This window comes from Gadus macrocephalus, chromosome 4 (assembly GCF_031168955.1).
Source record: "Gadus macrocephalus chromosome 4, ASM3116895v1".
NCBI classification, from domain to species: Eukaryota; Metazoa; Chordata; class Actinopteri; order Gadiformes; family Gadidae; genus Gadus; species Gadus macrocephalus.
In genome coordinates this window covers 13018019-13038963 of record NC_082385.1, presented here as the reverse complement: position 1 = coordinate 13038963, position 20945 = coordinate 13018019, and the positions used below count along the sequence as shown (strand labels likewise).

At 45.3% G+C, this 20945-nt stretch overlaps 2 protein-coding genes across 8 annotated transcripts; one reads left to right on the top strand and one right to left on the bottom strand.

Moving 5' to 3' along the window:
• Positions 1-143: 143 nt before the first annotated feature.
• On the bottom strand, positions 144-6249 carry sgtb (small glutamine rich tetratricopeptide repeat co-chaperone beta). Of its 4 annotated transcripts, none has more exons than XM_060050343.1 (12): positions 6110-6249; positions 5103-5220; positions 4916-5019; positions 4636-4711; positions 3739-3838; positions 3143-3247; positions 2751-2889; positions 2571-2633; positions 2011-2048; positions 1764-1841; positions 1267-1399; positions 144-910 (listed from the first exon to the last, which is right to left on the bottom strand). In XM_060050343.1, exons 2-11 carry the CDS (start codon positions 5200-5202, stop codon positions 1288-1290), a joined length of 915 nt encoding a protein of 304 aa, XP_059906326.1. In that variant the 5' UTR covers positions 5203-5220; positions 6110-6249; the 3' UTR covers positions 144-910; positions 1267-1287. The 4 variants fall into 4 exon arrangements, with proteins under 4 accessions (XP_059906326.1, XP_059906325.1, XP_059906324.1 ...); XM_060050342.1 differs by having other exon boundaries at positions 1275-1399; XM_060050341.1 differs by having other exon boundaries at positions 144-1399.
• Positions 6238-20037, top strand: nln (neurolysin (metallopeptidase M3 family)). Of its 4 annotated transcripts, none has more exons than XM_060050330.1 (13): positions 6238-6377; positions 7552-7799; positions 7893-8041; positions 8730-8834; positions 8955-9057; positions 9200-9360; positions 9720-9855; positions 11215-11581; positions 12182-12383; positions 12563-12749; positions 18425-18553; positions 18831-18967; positions 19478-19940. In XM_060050330.1, exons 2-13 carry the CDS (start codon positions 7571-7573, stop codon positions 19625-19627), a joined length of 2055 nt encoding a protein of 684 aa, XP_059906313.1. In that variant the 5' UTR covers positions 6238-6377; positions 7552-7570; the 3' UTR covers positions 19628-19940. The 4 variants fall into 4 exon arrangements, with proteins under 4 accessions (XP_059906313.1, XP_059906314.1, XP_059906312.1 ...); XM_060050331.1 differs by having other exon boundaries at positions 6259-6373; XM_060050329.1 differs by having other exon boundaries at positions 6262-6464; positions 19478-20037.
• The last annotated feature ends 908 nt before the right edge of the window (positions 20038-20945 follow it).

The following is a 20945-nucleotide window of genomic DNA, read 5'->3' as shown; positions in this document are numbered from 1 at the left end:
TCGCTAGCCTTTCCTTTATCATCAAACATCATGAGTCACTTTTGATAAAAAAAACTCTGGTCAATGTCTTTATGCAATTCTAAATTGCATATAGCGTGATTTAACTTGATGTATTCTTGAGACATAGTAGGAATCAAAAAACATTTGTGTGGAAAGGTTTATTGGCATGATTTTAACAAAACATGCTCTCTACAATTATATATTTCCATAAAGCGTAAGACTTCAGATATAAGATTGAAGAGCATGCAAATGTGATCATTTCCGTCATATCAACTATCACACAAGCTTAAAGGGGATCATGACATTACATACATGTCTGCTAAAGTGCTATACATAAGACGGTTCAGGCTGCTTAAGACACATTCAGTATTCGTTCATCACTTCGTTCATCGGTACCACAGTTAAGGATTTGCGTAAACTCTCGGCTAACAGCAAAAATGCCATGAATTTATACAAAAATAAGGTTTGAGATGATATGATAAAAAAAACTAAAAACATGGCAAACCTGGCGTCCGATCGGTACTGAAGCAAAGCCAAAGATATTTCCTGAAATGATGCCTTCACTATTGGGCAATTAGATTTAGATTCAGATTGAGATCTAAACATTATCTATACATATTTGTTTTTAGAACAGGTCAGCCCGGGATTAAGTAACGTCTGGTTTTGTAGAAGGCTCTTTCTCACTATGTGTCTGGTGCTTACCCTGATATCAGTGTGTGTGTCGGTTGGTTCTTTTTCCTTGCTTCGTCTCCACTACCCTCTTCTTTCTCCTGAGCCCCACAAAAGAAAACGGTTAAAGTGCCTCGGAAAAAATGCCCATCTTGGTCTCTCAGCCTTCGCTTAAGAAATGGGTGGAACGATTGTAATCACGTCGTATGGAACCCCCTCTTCCATGACTAAACATTGAAAGCTGAAATGAAGACAAAAAAAAACATAAATCACTTACAATCGACTTAAACCTGCACTAAATACGTTTTCGTATTTTAAGCCTATGGATAATTGAGATGCATCTCCAGATGTAGCTTTATGCAAATCTTAGCCACAGTGGGGAGGGGGGCAAAAGTGTACCAGCAAAAAGCTATATTCAGAGAACAATTCCCTGGATGGATTGACTCACCGATGAGCGCCTTTTATTATTGAGCAACAACAGTCTAGTTCCAATATTTTCTTCATGGAGAGCAAAGCGGCAGTGCAGAATCGACATAGTGCAGGTTTAACGTGCTGTTGTCAACACAGAGTTGAGTCAGTGGGAGGAAGAGGAGGCACCTGCGTACAGGAAGAAGATCATCATGAGTGTTCCTCTGCGCTCCCGCTGAAGGAGCGGCTCCGGATGTGGTTCCTCAGCTGCTCGATCAGCTCGGGGCTCTGCTGCTGGATCTGCTGGGCAAACTGCTGTCCTCTACGAGAACCACAAACACAGAGCACAGCAGAACGTGGAACCAGCTGCTGGCAACCGAAATCTAAACGGTGCAGGCCTGCGGTGAATAGTGGCGGTAAGTTTAAAGGTCAGTCCAAGATTTAAGAGCTGTTATTTGTTGGAAATGGCGCAGCCATGTGACGGCAGGAAGTGAGTGAAATCCAATCCATCCTAAATCTGACCCAACACAGTGTGCCACAGAATTGTCTTAAAAGTGGCTCATATGATCGTTGAAACACATCATCCACTCACTCCAACAGTATTTGTATGATAAAAGGAGGGAATGTGAGACTAGGACACAGTGTGTAGCGAGTTGAGTGTGTGGAGTGGGTACTGGCTGCCATACGCTTCAATCAGGCTGGAGATGTCGGTCAGCCCCCCTGGTCCCGGACCCCCCACCGCATTGGTCATCATGCCTGACATACTGACGGAGAGACAGGTGGACAAGGGGTGGTGGTGGTGGGGGGGGGGGGGGGGGGGGGTGTTGTTAGAGTCGACAAAATTGCTTCCACAAATAAAGGGTGTGATTGTGTTTTTTATATATTCTGTACACTGGAAGCGTGGTTAAACAGGAGGAGGAAGGAGGAACTCACAGCTGTTGGACTTGCTGGTTCTGCATCACGCTAGCGGCCTGCGGGGGTAGGGGTGCCGGGGGTGCAGGAGAGAAACATCCGGAAGGAAACCGTCGGGTGAATGAAATAAATCCCAACTGATTTACGGTTCCATCTCTGATTCGGCCAGGCGGGCCTTGCGTGGAACACGTAACGATTTAGCTGTCTCATAAACATGCCACTTTCGTTCCGATGCCATCTTGGAATTCCCGCATGCTTGTAAAAACACAAAACGTAATCCGCCACCACCTGTTGGGGTGGCGGATCCACCCCCATGGACATGAGACTGACCAACAGGTGGGATTGTGAGAATGCAATAACGGCTATTAACAATACTGTGCTGTTAAAATAACTAACTAACAGTCATGTATGTAAGTGATCTGCAAGTGAACCTCTATCAGAGCCCTACCAGAAGCAATATACCAACGACATGTTAATTAATACATGCACAGCGAGTATCTCTCAATGTACAACGTGCGTATAAAAACACATTTATTGAACTGTTTTACAAGTATTGCGAAGGGTATAATGTTGTGTCGTACCATACTGATGAAGGCCGGGTTGTTTATCAAACTCGCCATGTCGAATCCAAGCCCCGCAACTATCTGTAAGGCGGGTTTCAATGACAGTTATTCAATCAATCTTGGCCAGGTGCGTCGCAGAGAGACTTTGGCACACATCAGCGGCTTGTGATGAATGATGACAGGCTTGTTTGTACTCACTGGACCGCTGGCCTCCCTCTGCTTCTGCTCGGCTATTTTTAAGTTGGATTTGTAGGTATCGTTTTCAGGATCCAATACCAACGCTTTCTTAAAGTAGGAAATGGCTTCGGGATACTTGCTCATGGCCGTCAGAGCCAGCCTGCGGGGTACGCACAACATACCAAGATCAGGGGGGTCAAATCCGAAGATCGTATTTCAGAAATCGACATTGTGATTTTTCACCTGTCAGTTGCTAAATCATGGCAGGGGAAGTGTGTTATATGTGTGTATGTTTATGCAAATAGTTTTAATACCATTATTGGTTGCAAGTGGCTGTCTGTGTATATGTAACCAACGGTCAAAAAAAAGAAAGAATAATGCATGTTCTAATCCGGTGGTCTGTCCGGCCTCACCCCATGCGTCCGTAGGCCTTGCTGTAGCTGGGGTCGATCCCGATGGCGCGCTCGCAATCCCCCGTGGCCTCTGTGTAGTTCCCCAGCTTACTGTGAGCCGCAGCCCTGCAGGGAGCCGGGCCAAATGCACACTCTGATTAACACACTTCTTATTGTTTCCGTTTTTCTTGCATTCGCATTCACATGAATTAATAACAACGTCGTCTACAGTCAAACAAACTGGATGTACACCACGTTTAACCTTTACATACATTACTAATAATAATCCCGATATTAAAGGGGTGATATCATGCCACCAGGTGTGAGTGTTATTAGCCATTACAAGCCTTTTGAAAATCTGCCTTCCCTGTGCCCTAGTGACATCACTATTGGGTGTGTCTGCCTAGACGGGTGACGGATAGATAAGCAACATTTGCAACAGTCCACTGGGTAGACTGGTGGACTGATCTATCCAGTATACATCCACAACTGGTGGCATGATAAGTAGAAGAATAAGAATAATTCTACTAGAATAAGAAGAATAAGTATAACCCCTTTAAGTAGAAGAAAACACTTATTATCGTATGTCAGATCTGAAAGAGATGCCTTATGTTGACCTATTGCAGTAGTAAACTGCGTTCCTGAGGTCCAGGTCGATGGCTTGGCTGTAGCACTCCATGGCACGGCTGTAGTTCTCCTCCTTCATGTGGTTGTTTCCTGAACAGTTCAGAACAGGGTTGATCCTCGGAGGATTCAGACATTCATAATGCACATGGCGTAGCCCTGCTGAACACCGCCGGGCTACACCGCTCACTCACTCATTATGCATGAGGCCGACGGGACAGGGCAAACAGTGCAGTAGAGCAGGTGTTGGGATGTTGAATCTGGGATGGGTGATGGGTCTGATACAGTGATAATGATAATGCAGTAATGATGATTAGTAAGACAGCAACATGAGTGCCTATATGTTGATCAGTAACCATTAGATCTACAGAAAGAATACCTTAATCCTTTTAAATATTCTTCAGTATAAGATGACAAAATGACATGGCAACACTCAATACAATAAGGGTAAATTAATTAACCATTAATTGACATCAGTTAATGCAGTATTAAGCATTATATAGCATAAGCCCTATTAAATATGTATGCATTCAATTAGTTACCATGAACCGCATTAGTCAATTATAACTAGACCTATTAGTCAATGCTTATTGCACTTAATGCACCCTCATTGTAAAGTGTTATCATGGACATATTAAAGAGAAATAAAGGCATGTTTAAATAATGACATCCCAGCAGAACATAGTTGCTATTTTTGTTGTTCTCCCTTCACAGAAGAACCAAACAAGAGTCTGCCCTTTAGCTTTGATTCAATAGGATGTGAAACATGCAGGTGGGAGCGATGGTGAGCTCACACACTTGTGACAAGGGAGACATTTAGCTTCCATGGCTGCTCATATTTGTATACCAGTGTTCGTAGCGGTGGTGAATTTGATAAGAGACAGAAGTACCGTCATTCTTGAGCTGCTCTGCCATTTCAATGTCTTTCGGGGGCGGTAACGTCTTGGGTAAGGTCATGTTGTCATTCTAGTATAAACAAATTCATAGTACTGAAGCATTTTTCTGAGGATGACACACACACACACACACACACACTAACACACAGACACACACATACATACACATGCACTTGCACTTCCATACACTCACACGCATAAGCACATGCACTGTCACACAAACACAAACACGCATACACTAAGATACACATATCTACAAACACAGTGTACACACCTTGAGCAGGGAACTTTTAAATATCTCTGGTAGGGTCTGTGGGACTGCCAGGTGGCAGTCAGTGGAACTGACTTTGAAGGTGGTCTCCAAACATTGAATTGCAACTGTGGATGAAGAATTGTTGTTAAAGTTGTTTTGCATACATTGAGATGATATCACATGGTTTGATAAAGGGAAATGCGAGTACCTTCAATGCTCTCCTGCTCGTCTGAGTTCAGGCTGCCACAGTGAGCGTGATCTCGCAGAAACTGCACAATAGAAAACGCTAGGCGCTTCTCCGTTGCCATGGTTTTTCTTCTTCAGATCTACCGACCGAGCAGTGACACACAAATGCTTCAACACAGCTACTAAGGACACTTTAACACCGTCATCTTTGCATGCTTCTTTGAACTTTCTTGTAATACATAACGATGTAGCTGAATCATGCCAAAGTGACATGAAACAGTAATCTATTATTACTCTCATTTGTTTTTCATATCAAAAGATGATATTTCCCTAAATGCGTACACAATTTTTGGCGATGATTTCAGAGTCTCGATTCTAAGGGACGAGCTCGTCGTTTTAAGTCATAATCACAAAGCAAACAAACACGGAATCAGATCGAGTGAAGACACGCATGACGGAGCGGAGAGCGGATGAGAGAGGGATGGAGAGCCTGGGTACCCGGACGGCCATTCAACTCACACCAACCAACCAAAATCCATCTCCAACCAAAACGACATGTCATGGGTGTGATGATGAAGAAAATGAAACGTAGTGAATATAACCCGTCACCATCATCATCCACACTGTGTATGCGCGTAATTATTGGGACGTGCGGCCACCTATGCGTTTACATATAATGCGATGATGTAAACCATACTTGTAATCCAACAGAGGGCAGCACACATGTGCACGTTTCCAAGCGCCCTGCATCCCCAACGAGCCTACCGCCCGTGGTGTCAGTGTTAATAAACGTCGACATGCATCGTGTTGTCTACAGACAGCAGGGCTGCGTTGAGCACAGAACCATCGCATTGGTTATTTTTACAATAACGTTGTGTAACTGACCGATAACAGACATTGTTATGAATGCATCTCTCGGATCCACATGTTCGCCGACCAGATGCGATCATAATGTGTACTGAACACAATAACAAAAATGATAATAACATTGTAGCAAAGAGATGCAAATGCACGCCCCCGCCCACTCACCTGAGCGCGCCTCATTCGCGAGCGTGCGTCCGCTGCTGATCCCGCGCGTCACGAAACACTCTCCTGCCTGTCAGATCGATGGCATCCTCGGCGCATGCGCGTTCAAACCGCGGAAGTCAAGAGTATTTATTTTGCACGTTAACTTTTGAGGGTGCACTGCTGCCTCACACACCGCAGGAGTGCACAGGGATTCGAGCCGGAGACAGACGACCACCTGCCCAGCAGTGCACACAGAGAGAGGGAGAGAGGGAGAGGAGTGAATACGTTGGTTTGTAGGCTACAGCTAAGTGCATGGGCTTGTTGCAGCAGGAATGTTTTGGTTCAGAAGTGCAGCGTGTCCCACCCTTTACTGCAGGTATACTACTTTTGGCTTCAATCACTAACATCAGCAGAGTTTTGTGCATTTTGTGCAACAGCGTTTGAATTCGTCTGTGCCTTTCAAATGAAATGCATGATGCATTATAATGGACTATTCGTTATTTTGTTTGCGTTGCGTTTGTTTAATCATAAATCCAGCTTGGTTTACTTTCGGACACTCAACCCTTTTTGGTATGTTTCGTATTGATGTTGAGTACTGGAAGTGACGGGGAAAGGACGTCATTTAGCGGTGGAGAAATGTGGGCGCATGTTTGAAGTTCCTCGTCTGTTTGACCTTGTATTTATTACCTCCTAAATCATCCCGGGGGGATGAGCTCTGAGCACCTGCAGATGACCCCCTCAGCCCCCCTAAAACCCTTCAGTAATTACAAGCAGTCAAGATCTGTTGATTAAAAACATTATAATAACACTCTTAAGGCCAAGGTCAATCCATAGGCCTACATTAAATCATACATGTATCAAATAAATATATATTTTTTAATTATCCACTCATTTGAAATAAGCTATGAGCTTTATACTACATGTGTTTCTACATTATTCACTATCCTCCCAGTTTGGCTTTTCCCGTTTGGCTGTAGTCTTCTCTGCAGTGATTTGTTTTCAAAGCCTTATCTTTATATAGCTTTGCCTTGTTATTTGGATTTCTTACCATCTTTTATGTTGTATACAATATTTATGTTGTTATAATTGAGGCACAGTTTGATAGAAATATCTGCCCATGAACAGGTGGTGGAAATATTTTCAAGGGACAATGCTATAAATATTTTTTGGCTTGTGAAAATAACCAATGAACACAAATGGAAGTTAATGGCAAGCTGGTCTATTGAAGTAGCTTAAAGGTTTTATCAATGGGAAACACAAGTTAAAGTTTTACTGTTCTCTCTTCCAAGTGAATAAAATATGATCAAATATTAATAGGACATGCTTAATAAAAACTTTTATAAAGTGTTTATATCAATGTAATATGACATATCATTATTATCATTATTATATTCATTATTTGAAACAAGCCCAATTTTATGTTCAGCAACTCAAACTGATCAACTTTATTTCTCCCCCTGCAGAGTTTTCCAGCTCTCCAGAATGCCTCTCCAGACTGTATTCTCTATAGCCAGCAGAGGAATCTCCCAGGGTGAGAATGGCAACCACGCCCTGAGATGGGACCTCAGCCCGGACGAGATCAAGGCTCACACGGACAACCTGATCAACAGAACCAAGACGGCCTACGACCACATCGGCTCCCTAGACGTGGAGACGGTCTCCGTCCAGAACACCCTCCTAACCCTAGCCGACGCCAAGTTCAATTACGCAGGTACGTACAATGTATTCACCTCGACCAAAGTATTGCACACTGTGATGTATATGTTTGCATATATTGACGTTGTTTGTGTTTATTCTCCTCCAGCCTCACGCCATGTTCTTGATTTCCCCCAGTTTGTGTCGCCCTGCAAGGAGGTGCGATCCGCAAGCACAGAGGCGGAGAAAAAGTTGGCTAAGTTTGACGTGGAAATAAGTATGAGAGAAGATGTGTTTCACAGAGTGATAGCCCTTCAGGTACCAACAGAACCCCTTTATCTATTTGTATGGCACGCTTCCTGGAATTAAAAGATGGGTATTAGTTCCAGGAAGACTGTCAAAGTTAGAATCTGTTTAAGTTTATAAAGTGTGAGTAAGACAAAACCATATCCAAATGTGATATGGCTTTGAAGTGGAATTAATATGCACGAAATGTAGTTTGGCTTTTTACAGTGGATTTAGTTTACGAGGGAGGTGCTAAAGTTACCCTTATCAAATGTGAAATGGCTATAAATAATGATTTATTAGAACATGAGAGCGATGAAAACCGGTTGAACAAGCTTCCAGAACACTGGTGTGTAGCAGGTCCCCGTGGGGGGGTATTATTATAATTTGGAGTCAAGTTGAGGGTAACTATTTGTGAACACATGAGTGATGAGGATGCAATGTGTAGGCTAGGTTTAGATCTGCACAACACCAAGGGATCCAATCTAAATGGTGATGGCAGCTGATGGCAAACATTCACCCATTTGAAACGACTAATATTACAACTTATAAAAGTCCTAGGTTAGTTTGAGTCTCGGATACAGAATGACCAGTGTTGGAGCACATTTGAGAGCTAACCAATGGAAAAGAGTATTCAAAATGGAAACTACTACCTGTAATCCATAAGATCATGAGGGTCAGAATGGTGTTTTTCTTAACCTGTTTATGTTCTACTGCATAGAAAAAGCTCCAAGGCCACCTAACACCGGAGGAAAACAGATTTCTACATCGAATCGTAACATTGGGCAAACGAAATGGACTACATCTGGCCAAAGAGATACAAGAGGTACCCAACCATTCATCATCTTCATAATCAGCCCCTTTTATGTCTGTGATTAATGAGGTGGATCAAACCCTTACAGTATCACACTGCCCGCACCCTCCATTAAATCTCTCATCCCCGAAGGAAATCAAGAGGGCGTCCAAACTGATAAGCGAGCTCTCAATCGAGTTCAACAGGAACCTCAATGAGGACACCACGGCCCTCGTCTTCTCCGAGCGCGAGCTGGGTAAGCGAGAGTCAACATGGATCTGTTGATTTAAGAGCGTGAATAGCAGCAGCTGGCTGGGTCACCTCACATGCCCCCCACCCGGACGTCCACGGTGCTGGGGGGGGGAAATCAACCTTAAACGCCCTCCCCTGTGCTGTAGGGGGGCTGGCCGAAAGCTATCTGAACGGGCTGGAGAGGACGGAGGACGGGCGGTACCAAGTGACCTTAGAGTACCCTCACTACTACCCTCTGATGAAGAGATGCCACATTCCTGAGACCAGGAGGAGGATGGAGACGGCGTTCCACAGCAGGTGTAAGGAGGTAACTGCACACCGCGGGACGTCTCGCAGAGCGGGCCATAAAACCGGCCCGCACGTTGTTTCCTCTTCACATGTCTAAGTTAGGGATGTCACGACGAGTCAACTAGCACAAAATTCCAGTCGCTTTTTTTTTTGCGCTTTCATTTTAGAGAAATTATTTAAAGGCAGGATGTACAACTTGGAAACCAGGCATTCACCTTTTGACCGATTTTCTAGGCAGTTCCCTTTTTTCTTATTTACTAGTTGGCTAGTCCTTCACAAATCTTGCATTTAACCTGCACTAGTTTGCATTAAACGTTTTTAAAAGCTGAATTTGTGATGACCCATTCATTGGGTTCATTGTGCTGTTATTTGTGGCAGGAGAACACAGCCATCCTGGAGCAGTTGATGGAGCTGAGGGCAAAGGTCGCCAGCCTACTGGGGTTCAGCAGCCATGCAGACTATGTGTTGGAATTAAACATGGCCCGGAATGCCAACCATGTGTCTGACTTCCTAGGTAAGACAACATCAACACATACTCAACATCAACATCAACACATGTTGCCACATACTCGCAGTCATTTTGCAATGTGTTGTCTGTCAATTGGTATGGGTTTACTTTATACATTGCCAATTCATACAAATTATTTGATCTCTAGTTGTTTGTTTTTGCAACAACAGACTTATTGTTTTGCTATTAGGGATGCACCGAATATTCGGCCACCGAAAATGTTCGGCCGAAAATGGCCCAAAACATAATTTTCGGTTTCGGCCGAAGGAGTAAAAAGGCCGAAAAAAATACACATAATAAAATAATGTTGCTATAAGGTCTGCTGGAATGTTAGAAAACGTTCAGTATTAAATAAATATTTTGTATCAAATTTGTAATTGATTTTTTTTATTGAAAAGCAAGACAAAAAAGTTTATAAAGGACTTTTTTTTTTTTGATTTATGCAATGGTGAAAAACAACAAAAGCCACATTCGGTATTCGGTTTCGACTTTCGGCCAACTGTTTCAGTATATTCGGTTTCGGTTTCGGCCAAGAATTTTCATTTCGGTGCATCCCTATTTGCTATCTATTGTGACGGCATAATCATTTTCCAGAGATATTTGAGTTTATTACTGCAGTTGGGAACGTCAATAAAGCCAACATCGCTGTCTGTGATGGCTCACTCTTATTAAGTTGTAAGCGAGCTGGCCTGAGTTGACACTGCTGCTTGTTGGCACTGGAGTGTTCTTTGTCCTAAATAGTACCTAGTAAATAATATGGCAACATAGCTGTCCCGACACAACCCCACGCAGACCTTCATCCTTGGGTTGCCGCCATCAGATGGCAGCCTCTTGCAATTCAACACTCGTCCAAGAGAGACGTCAAATATCATTGTCATCAGATTGGTAGGATAGGCTGCGCTGGAATTAACTATAGTTGAGCAGCAACGACCATAACAACAACAACCCCAGGCTGAGTGATGCTTTGTGTCGTCCACCTGCTCATTTCATCCGTTTTAATTACCAGTTCAACAACAACAGCTGCCGCAATTAAAAAAAAAAAAAAAAAAGAGTTTTGACTGAAAAGAGTGAAAAACAGGCTTTCGAATTCACTGATGAAACGAATGCTTCACTTTAAAGCGGACCGTATGCTAAACGCAGAAAATAAGTTTGGCGCTGTCTTAAGAATCGATGACGTGATTGCGGAGAAAACGCACAAAAATATGCCTTGTTCAAATTCTTGTTTGGCACTCTATCTATTTCCGCAATGGGATTTCCGATATCCGTCTCCATGGAGACCCCTCGGGTCTTAACCAACTAAAATCAACGTCTTTGAAGTATGCTGACCGCGTTACGCTAACCTTGTTCGTTTTTTTGTTCCAACAGATAAATTATACACACGACTAAAACCCATCGGGGAGAAGGAACGCAAGTACCTGCTGGCGCTGAAGAAGAGGGAGTGCCTGATGAAGGGCCTCGCCTTCGACGGGCAGGTGAACGCCTGGGACTTGCCCTACTACATGAACCAGGTGGAGCAGGTCAAGTTCGCCGTCAACAAGGACAAGCTCATCGAGTACTTCCCCCTGCACACAGTGACCCGCGGGCTGCTGGGCATCTACCAAGAGCTGCTGGGGCTCACCTTCACCCAGGTGCCCGCGCCCAACGCCTGGCACGAGTCGGTGGACCTGTACGCCGTGCGGGACGCCGCCACCGGGGACGACATCGGACGCTTCTACCTCGATTTACATCCCAGGTATGTGTTAGTACTGGGGGGCTTGGGATGCAGTCCCGCTGGTCGGTCTCTTAAGTGCTTCGCTCGATTAGAGACAGGGGGACAATCTCTGTGTGAGTGTTGCGTACTGGGGGTCTCATTGCAAACTGTTACCGTTTACTGTGAGTCGTAGAGCAGGGGCTTTTTTTTTTAAGAAAAGCAGATATGGGGGATCTAACCCAGTGCCCTTTTGCTGGATTTGCTCAAATCACTATGAATAAATATTGAAAATGTAACTTCAAATCTTAACTTGTAAGGTGCTGTAGGAAGGATCCGAGAGTTATAAAGAGAGAACTGAAAATATAGGAATTTCAGATGGTTTGTCTGAACCAATCAAGAAAGAGTTGCCCTGATTGGTCAGAAATGAGCCGGGAGCGGTTGTAAAAGTCTATAGTCACATACGAAGGCAGGCACAGTCAAATAGAAACGGATATGCTCACAGTGCATTTCACCCACTCATGGGGGATTATTGTACAATTTCTAACAAATTACACCCAAACGACACTAAAAAAATAGCTCTTATATTTGCCTACAGCCCCTTAAAGTCCCCAAACCGTAAACCTCACCCTCACCCTTTACCAGGGAAGGGAAGTACGGGCATGCGGCGTGCTTCGGGCTGCAGCCCGGCTGCGTGGGACCGGACGGGGAGCGGAGGCTGGCCGTAGCCGCCATGGTGGCCAACTTCACCAAGCCCAGGAAGGGCTGGCCCTCCCTGCTGCAGCACCACGAGGTGGAGACCTACTTCCACGAGTTCGGCCACGTCATGCATGAACTCTGCTCCAAGGTAGGAGTACATTACAGCTTATGTTTCTGTCGATTTTTGTTGAATAAAAGGTTAGCACTTGGTAGTACGAAGTCAATTGGCAAAAAGGCTGTAATGTGTGTGTGTGTGTGTGTGTGTGTGTGTGTGTGTGTGTGTGTGTGTGTGTGTGTGTGTGTGTGTGTGTGTGTGTCCCCTCTCAGACGGTGTTCTCGGAGTTCAGCGGGACCCAGGTGGAGACGGACTTCGTGGAGGTCCCGTCCCAGATGCTGGAGAACTGGGTGTGGGAGGAGCCGTCCCTCAGGAGGATGTCGGGTCACTACAAGGACGGCAGCCCCATCCCGGACGCCCTGCTCAGCAAGCTCATCGCCTCCCGGGTCGCCAACACCGGTGGGTCACCAGATGGTTGAGGTGCATCATTGGAGATTTAGATGCTTAGTTTGGGCCCCTTTATGCTTTCTATAAAGGGTACTATAATGTTACGCTTTTGGTGTCTTGAAAATCTCTAGAAATGCAGTTTATAATTACTGCTAGAGTTTTCGCGCGAGCACTGTGCGTGCTCAACCTCTAGTTGAAATGAAACCCATAGCAATAATGTGGAAACCCCAGTCGATAATGTAACAAATTTCTGCCGCATAATATGATAACATTTTGCCTATAATTTTACAACGTATTACATTCGTTCACTAGAAATGACTCTTAAAAGCAGTGCCAACACTTAAATATTTTTTAACCATTTGGCGAACAAAAGGCAACCAGCTGATTATCATTTAGGGGGCCACTCAATGACATGCAGAAGCGTCATCAACACGCCCACTGAAGTGGTGTGAGAAATACAGACTTTCTACTCCTCATTCACATATAAGGTCATTTACATTTCCTACGGAGACAATACTACCTCAGGGGTAGTATCATTCAGGAGATTTTCAGGGTACAAATGTCATGATATGTTGTTCACACATACGGCCCATCAGGAGAATATCAGGACTTACACATGTGTCTGAAAGCAGCTTGTGTGTGTGTGAGCATTTGATTACATTATAAAATTAATCAATTTATGGTAGCAGGGGTAATTGTTCAATGGCAAGTGTAATATACTATGCATGCAAATCAATTATTAAATAGCTTTTACTGTTATTCAGGGCTGAAAAGTGCATTGACATTTTAAAATGCAAGGCAACTACTATTGGTTAGTTGATATTAATATCAGAAGACATTTGGGGAGGCTCAAGGAGGAAAGTAATATTAAGTTTGAGCAACAAAGTGTAAAGACATTTCGGGAGGCTCAAGGAGGACTGTAATATTACATTTGAGCAACAAAGTGTAGTCTTGGGGTGGACTCTATAGACATAATTCACCATACTGTGTTATTGACATGTTTTCGTTCTGTGTTATAGGGACACTGTCTCTTTAAGATAACGTGACTTCTGTGATGATATGCCGGTCGGCGCGATGTTTGAATTTAACCGTTTTTATATGACAAAATGAACGACCCGTCGTTGCTTGTTCTTTTATCACAATTTCTACAGTCTATAGACAGAACGTGTTACCTGGAAGAGGTTGTCGACAGCGGACTCGTTATGTTTAAAAACATAAAGACTTACCTGGGCGAGTGTGTCGCTGCGTGTGTACGTGTGCGTTCTTACCTGCAAGTGTGTCGCTGCCTTTGTCTTGACATACGGTGTGTGTGCGTCAGAGATGGAAATTAACTTTTTTGCCCACCAGCCACTGTGGCAGGTAGATTTAAAAATCTACCAGCCACTCATCACTCAGCCACTTTTTATACGCTATATATTTTTTTAATATATGCGTACATTTTAAACAATATAATAGTAACAATAGATAACAAAAAGTGTTTTTCCTACAAATCTTTTTTCCATCAGAAGTGTTTTACTGTAAGTAGGTTCTACCAAGGAACTGAGTTGAAAACATTAATAAAACAACATGAACTTTATCAATCCCCTGTAGGAGAAATTTGTTAATGTTGTTAATGTTTGTCCCTATAAAACTAATGGTAAAAAAATAAATACAAAACACGACGGTAAGTCAAACCGTCCAATCTGAAGGCTCTACTTAACCACTCCCCCTACTCACTTCCAACAATGCAAAGCAAACAGAACTGAGTAGGGGAGGGCGTAGCCTAACTAGTTTGTGAATGACCCAGAGAAACGCAACGCAAATTCAATGTGAACATGTATGAGGCTTTAATATTATCCTGGACGATTTTGAAATTCCGCAAAACATTTTTTTTAAAGTGTCTCAAAAAGAGGGCATGTCCGGGCAAAAGAGGACGTCTGGTTACCCTACGTACGGGAAACACATTTGATTCCTACCAGTAACACTGTTAAATAGCGGCCCAAATTGGTGGGCGCTATTCTGGTAATTTCTCTGCGTGAGAAATACGAAGTGTGGCGTGTGAGCGTGTGCATGGGTTGAATTCATGGGGCAAGCCCCAGGAATCTCCCACTTCCGGCTTCAATGAATGAGAACCAAACTAATTCACACAAAAGCGTTCATGCAAATCTAGCATTAAAGGTTAGTTTAAGGAAGTTCTCTCCAGTCACGCTGAAAGTAGTTCGCTAGTAGTAGTGCTTTAATTTGCAGTGTCAGAGAATTCTGAGAAATCTGAATGCTGACTAAATTCTCAGAATTCTGACACTGCAAATGATTGCACGCTAGTGATCTACTTTAAAAAAAAAACTCGACAACGCGACCAGGTGACAAATTACTGGTGAGAACCTTCTTAAATGAACCTTTAATGCTGGATTTAATTATCAGAATTCAGATTATATCCAAGTATTCTGACTTGGAATTGGACTCTGACTGGAATTCTGAACGTGTCCCGCCTCCGAAATAGCCTGGCAAACGTGTGCCAACGTGTGCATTTGAGGGGAGCGTAGCCCCCCCTGACGGTTTATATACGCCACCAGGGCCGTTGCACCAAATCCTGGGCCCCAATACAAGAGGTATTGATGGGCCCCCCCCCCCCCCCCCCAACAATTGTTCGCTACCACCCCCCCCGGAATTCCCCCTGCCAGCCCCCTGCGCTGAATTGTGTGTGGGGGGGGGGGGGGGGGGGTAGCGAACAATTGTTGGTGGGGGGGGGGAGCAGACGTGGCCGTGTGCGACTCCTAACACTATGGGCTGGTGAATAATTCAATATTTTTATTTTTATTTTATTGCCATGGGCCCCCCCCTCTGCCTTGGGCCCCCCCACAACTGTCGCACTTTCCCCCGCAGTCCGTCGGCCCTGTACGCCGCCACCGTGGTGTTGTCCGTCCTGACTAGAACATGTTGCCCTCTCAGAAAGGGCAGAAAATGTTTCAGCGCCAGCGACACCGCCTGAAGTTCCAGGCAGTTTATGTGAACAAACTGCATATGTGAGCTCCACGAGCCATCGACTGTTCTGCCCGCGTATACGGCCCCCCAGCCCGCCCGAGAGGCATCCGTCGAAAGGACCTTCCTCGCCAGGACAGTTCCCGTGGTAACGCCTGTAGTCAGCGCCGAGACGCACGCCATGGCGATCAAAACCCGGCGATGGCCGTGGCACGTCGGGTTCAGTCTGAGTGATGCAACCCATCGCTGAACCGGCCTCGTATGGAGGCGGCCAAGTGGGACTACGACCAGCGCCGACGCCATCAGACCCAATAGTCTGAGGCACGTTCTGAACTTCAACATCGTCCCCCTGCGAAAAAGCGCCAGGCAAGCCTGAAAGGCTTCCACTCTCTCCGCGGATAGACGTGCTTTGAACGTCACTGAGTCGAGGCACAAGCCTATGAACGCTACGCTTTGAGTAGGGACCAAAACACTCTTTTTCACGTTTATTGTGAAACCCAGGGACACTAGGTGCGATATGAGCACGCTGGTTTGCGCCTGAGCCTCCTGGGGCGACTGTGTGGCTAGAAGCCAGTCGTCTATGTATGTTGCTAAACGCATTCCCTTCAACCTGAGGGGCGCGATAGCAGCCTCCGTGCAACACCTGTGGACTTAACGAAAGGCCGAACGGGAGAACCAAATACTCATACGTTACGCCCTGGAAGGCGAACCTGAGATATTTCCTGTGAGGGGGATAAATGGGGATATGGAAATAAGCGTCCCTCAGATCTATGCTTGTGAACCAGCCTCCCGGGCGCACGAAGTGTATGAGAGCGGCGTGTGTCAGCATCCTGAAACTGTACTGTCTCATGTATCTGTTCAGAGCGCGTAAATCTAATATCGGTGACTGGCCAGGTGATGGTAGTGATGGTGATGGTAGGCGGTGCACGCACCGCCTACCATCACAGGCGACGTGGTGCAGGGGAAAAGGAATCATCATCCTCGTCCTCGTCAGAGCCGAGGCTAATAGATTCCCCCCCCCCCCCGACTCGGAGTAACCGCCCTCGGCTTCCTCAGGCCCTACCAGCAGGCTAGCCTCGATGGCGTCGGGCTGAGTCGACTCCAGCGGCTGGGAAGCTTCGGTGAGGTCCACCTCCGATCCCCAGCTGGTGCCCAGTGGGGCGGCGAGCCCCCGGGAACCTCCCGCTAGCTCCGGTAGTGGCGGGTCGGTTACCCCCATTACCGGATCTTCTGCGAAAACCGCGCGCAATGCTCGCAGGTGGCCGGGAATGCAAAGGCAGCCTTGGTATATTCCAGCCCAAGGCAGCGAATGCAGGCGGTGTGGCTATCCGCTCCCGACATCTTGTTCCCGCACACGCAGAACTTTGTCGGAGGCTTCCCGGAGCCCTCGGTTAGGGTAGGTTCAACCTCAGACTGCATGGTCTCCGCTTTCCGCTTATGCTCAGCCGCTGTTTGGCGACAGGTCAGCTTGGACACAGGGATCGAAGCTAGTGTGGGTACTAGCGGCTAGCAGCTACTGTATGGTGACAGTCTAGCTGTTAGCCTCACAGAGGTCAGAGGTAGCGATGGAGGCTAGCATTCGGTGACCGAGGGGTTAGCTCGCTCTGGGAACCGTATGCTAGGCCGTCTACAACTTCTGTCCGAGAGGTGCTTCTAGGAGCGAGAAGAGGTTAAAGACTGAAGAAATGACGTGACGACGGGACTTATGTAGTTGGAGGGAGTCCCTCCTCTGCAGGCAGACGTCACGTCTGTTGGCCAGTCACGACTGGCGTAGTGTAAAATTGCTTCTGGGGGACAGCGCGAGGGGCGTGTCCCATAGTGAGATACCGAGCGAATATTGAAAGAAAACTGCAGCGCCATGTGACGAATGTATTAAATATGCAAATTTGATCGGACCCGACTGGAAAGTATTACCAGACACCGTGGCGGGTGAAGTGACACAATTCACCCGCCACCATAGAAATCCACCCGCTAATGGCGTGTGGCGGCTGTTAATTTCCATCCCTGGTGTGCGTGTGTATGCGCTTCCGTGTATGTGTCGCTGCCTTTGTCTTGACGTGTGTGTGTGTGTGTGTGTGTGTGTGTGTGTGTGTGTGTGTGTGTGTGTGTGTGTGTGTGTGTGTGTGTGTGTGTGTGTGTGTGTGTGTGTGTGTGTGTGTGTGTGTGTGTGTGTGTGTGTGTGTGTGTGTGTGCGTGCTATCAGTGTATGTATGCGTTCGCGACTGCTGTGTGTGTGTGCGAGCTGCAGGTTGCTTGGCACATGCGCACATGAGTAACTTGAGTAACTGGTGCGACAGGCCTGCTATTATAGTAGTAAGATTATATATCTTGTACAAATCTGGTTCCCTATAAAGTAAAAATCGTAATACCCATAATTCAACATTGAATACATGCACAACTGACACTTATTTCTGCACTATATCCCATGATGCATAGCGGTTTTCGTTTTTATCAGTTTCATCGATAGATGTGGTCGGGCACATGACGCATGTCAAATGAAATCCCACCATCAGGGGTAGACATCTTTGTGTCTGCTGCTTAACCACAACGCCTAACAATGTCTGCCGTCCAAATCCCCCCCCCCCCTAAAACCCTCCTTCCCTAAATAGTCTGCTATGTAGTGTACATTACAGGGAATGAGGGTGAGAGGTGGGCCAAAGGGAATTCCGCCTCAGATTCCTCCGCCTGGGTCACAGACAGTACATGGATGCACGTGTGTGTTTCCGCAGGCATGATGAACCTTCGCCAGGTGGTCCTTGGTAAGGTGGATCAGACACTGCACACCACGGCGTGCGCCGACACGGCCCAGGTGTTCGCCACGCACTCCGAGAGCATCCTGGGCATCCCCGCTACGCCAGGTGAGCCGCCACCATACCTAGCCGTTAGCCTATAGTCTGAAATGTAGCCGCGGTGCTATCAGGGATAGGTCAAGGTGGGATCATCAAAGGTGCTAGTTTTGTATTGGTGGGGATGTGGTTTGAACATGGCTTCACTTGCTTTCAAAGCGACGCTAAAGTGTTTTGTGGATACAATGGGCCAGATTGATTCACTCCCATATTTCACTTTGAAACCTCATTGAGCTCAAAGAGAGACCGTTTGTTCGTAATGTTTTTGTACATCCGTGTTCTTTCAAAGGGACCAACATGACGGCCAGCTTCAGCCACCTGGCCGGGGGTTATGATGGCCAGTACTACGGCTACCTCTGGAGCGAGGTCTACTCTATGGACATCTTCTTCAGTCACTTCAAGAAGGAAGGAATCATGAATCCAAAGGTGTGAAACGTCTTTTGTTTTACTTGCAATACAATTATCTTCATTTTAAATGGCACAAATAGCATATTGTTTTGGGCCTTGTATTGTGTTCAAAGGTTTTTTTAATGAATTGGTGCTTTGGGTAAAATGACGAGGCTGTCGTTTGTTAGAAGTGGCCGTGAGCTACTAGTGAGTGGAAAGCGCTCGGACGATATCTGTTGTTACTGTTACTGCGCGTCATTAGGCTATTTAGACTGTTCCCGCATACTTTTGACCGATCAGTCCATCTCCACCTTGATTGGTTCGGGGAATCGATTTTTCCTGTCCATCCCAGATGCGTGATTACAACACTTCTCAATGGAATCATAGGGAGGGAGGGAGCAACAGGGGACTTTGATTTGTTTCTTTTCGTTCCAAAATCTTCTATCAAGAACCCTCTTACCTTTCCTAACGCAGCTCCACCATATGTGTGTAATAGATTGGAAGAGGTTTGTCAGCATATTCAACCGCTTCATTTTGGTTGTTCTTCAGGTTGGAAGGGCGTACCGGAAGGCCATCTTGGAGCCCGGCGGCTCTGTTGACGGGATGGACATGCTGACCTGCTTCCTGGGGCGGGAACCTTGTGAAGACGCCTTCTTTCAGTGCAAGGGACTGGTTCATCCAGCAGGGAAGAAGAGTTAATCTGGGTCTAATGTTGGGGCAAAGCCATGCCAGGGAACCCCCCAGCTAGGACTACGGTGCTCTGCTCAAGGGTTAGACGCTTTTGCCCAGGAGAGCTGAGGGATCTAACCAGCAACCATCCGGGAGCCACACGGCTTGCTCAGGCACCTGAACTACTGACCTGAATGACCAAGTTATAGATTGGGTTACCATTGTAGGTAATGGTTAAGAAGTACTATGTACTAATGTAGATGAGCTCTGTATTGTAGACGGTGAAAGGAATGTTTTTTTTAAGCAGTCCCTTATCCGTAAACTGGTTTCAGTGTTAGTAGTGTGATTAATGTTTGACTTGCATATGTTTGTTTATATGTTTATTATCTGTTTAATGGAAATCAATCAACAAAATATATAATTTTTGTACTGAACGATTTATTTTGTATCAGATTCTAATAATTGATTCAAACATTGTGTGTAATATTAAGAACCAAAAAAAAAATTATAATCACTAATCTCCAAAAAGGTTCAGAAATTCAAAGAAAAAAACCTCAATAACATACAGATTAGAGGAATCTCCCTTCCAAGATGGTTGCATTGCAATAAGTGCCGCACAGGCAGGCATAGAACCAGTTCCAAATCACACACGCATACTAAGTGAATACTGCTGATAATCCATAGGAATGTAAAGGCAAGTCAAATTCGAATAAACAAGACGGAACGAGAGCCAATGAGAGGCCTCCAGAGTAACGAGGTCAGCAGGCATCTGCAGTTAAGGTTTAGTACTGTTTTGGCCAACGAATGGTTTGTTTATATAGTCCGTAGCAGTAAGGACGGTGACCAAAAGTAGGCAGGTCTTTTACAAAAGGAAATCTGAAGGCAAGTAGTACCCATTGGGCTAGTTTGCTGGGGCTTTGAGTGAATATTATGGTGTGCTGGGGAGTGCCAAGAGCACAGTTGACTACTTAATATTTGATAGGGAGCCATACGTTTGCGGAGGCTATCACGTGATAAAGTGCGCTTTTCGTCTACACATAAAAGTAGGTCTACTTACATATGCATGTACATTATGTAACATGAAGATAATTACTATTAAAGCCTATCTAAACTCTAATTATTATTGCATCAATTTGATGTTATTTAAATAAAGTATTATGTACTTAATTTATTATATATTTAGTCATACATGTAATTATCGAACTTGTAGTCTTTCTTCACTATGAAGGCCAAATTTTCCCCAAAAAGTATTTGTTTGAGGTCTACAAGTTTATCTGGTCACCTCTTTCGTATTCTTGACTGTTGTGGAGAGAAACGACCACCAGGGGTCATAAAAGGACAACAAACT

Coding starts and splice junctions, on each gene's coding strand:
- sgtb (XM_060050341.1), bottom strand. CDS start 5,202: ATGGCAACGGAGAAGCGCCTAGCGTTTTCTATTGTGCAGTTTCTGCGA. Junction 3,248..3,738: donor GCAGTTTACTACTGCAATAG/GTCAACATAAGG, acceptor GGCTCCCTGCAG/GGCTGCGGCTCACAGTAAGC. Junction 2,890..3,142: donor AAGGCCTACGGACGCATGGG/GTGAGGCCGGAC, acceptor CGTACCCCGCAG/GCTGGCTCTGACGGCCATGA.
- nln (XM_060050329.1), top strand. CDS start 6,421: ATGTTTTGGTTCAGAAGTGCAGCGTGTCCCACCCTTTACTGCAG. Junction 8,835..8,954: donor TGGCCAAAGAGATACAAGAG/GTACCCAACCAT, acceptor TCATCCCCGAAG/GAAATCAAGAGGGCGTCCAA. Junction 11,582..12,181: donor TACCTCGATTTACATCCCAG/GTATGTGTTAGT, acceptor ACCCTTTACCAG/GGAAGGGAAGTACGGGCATG.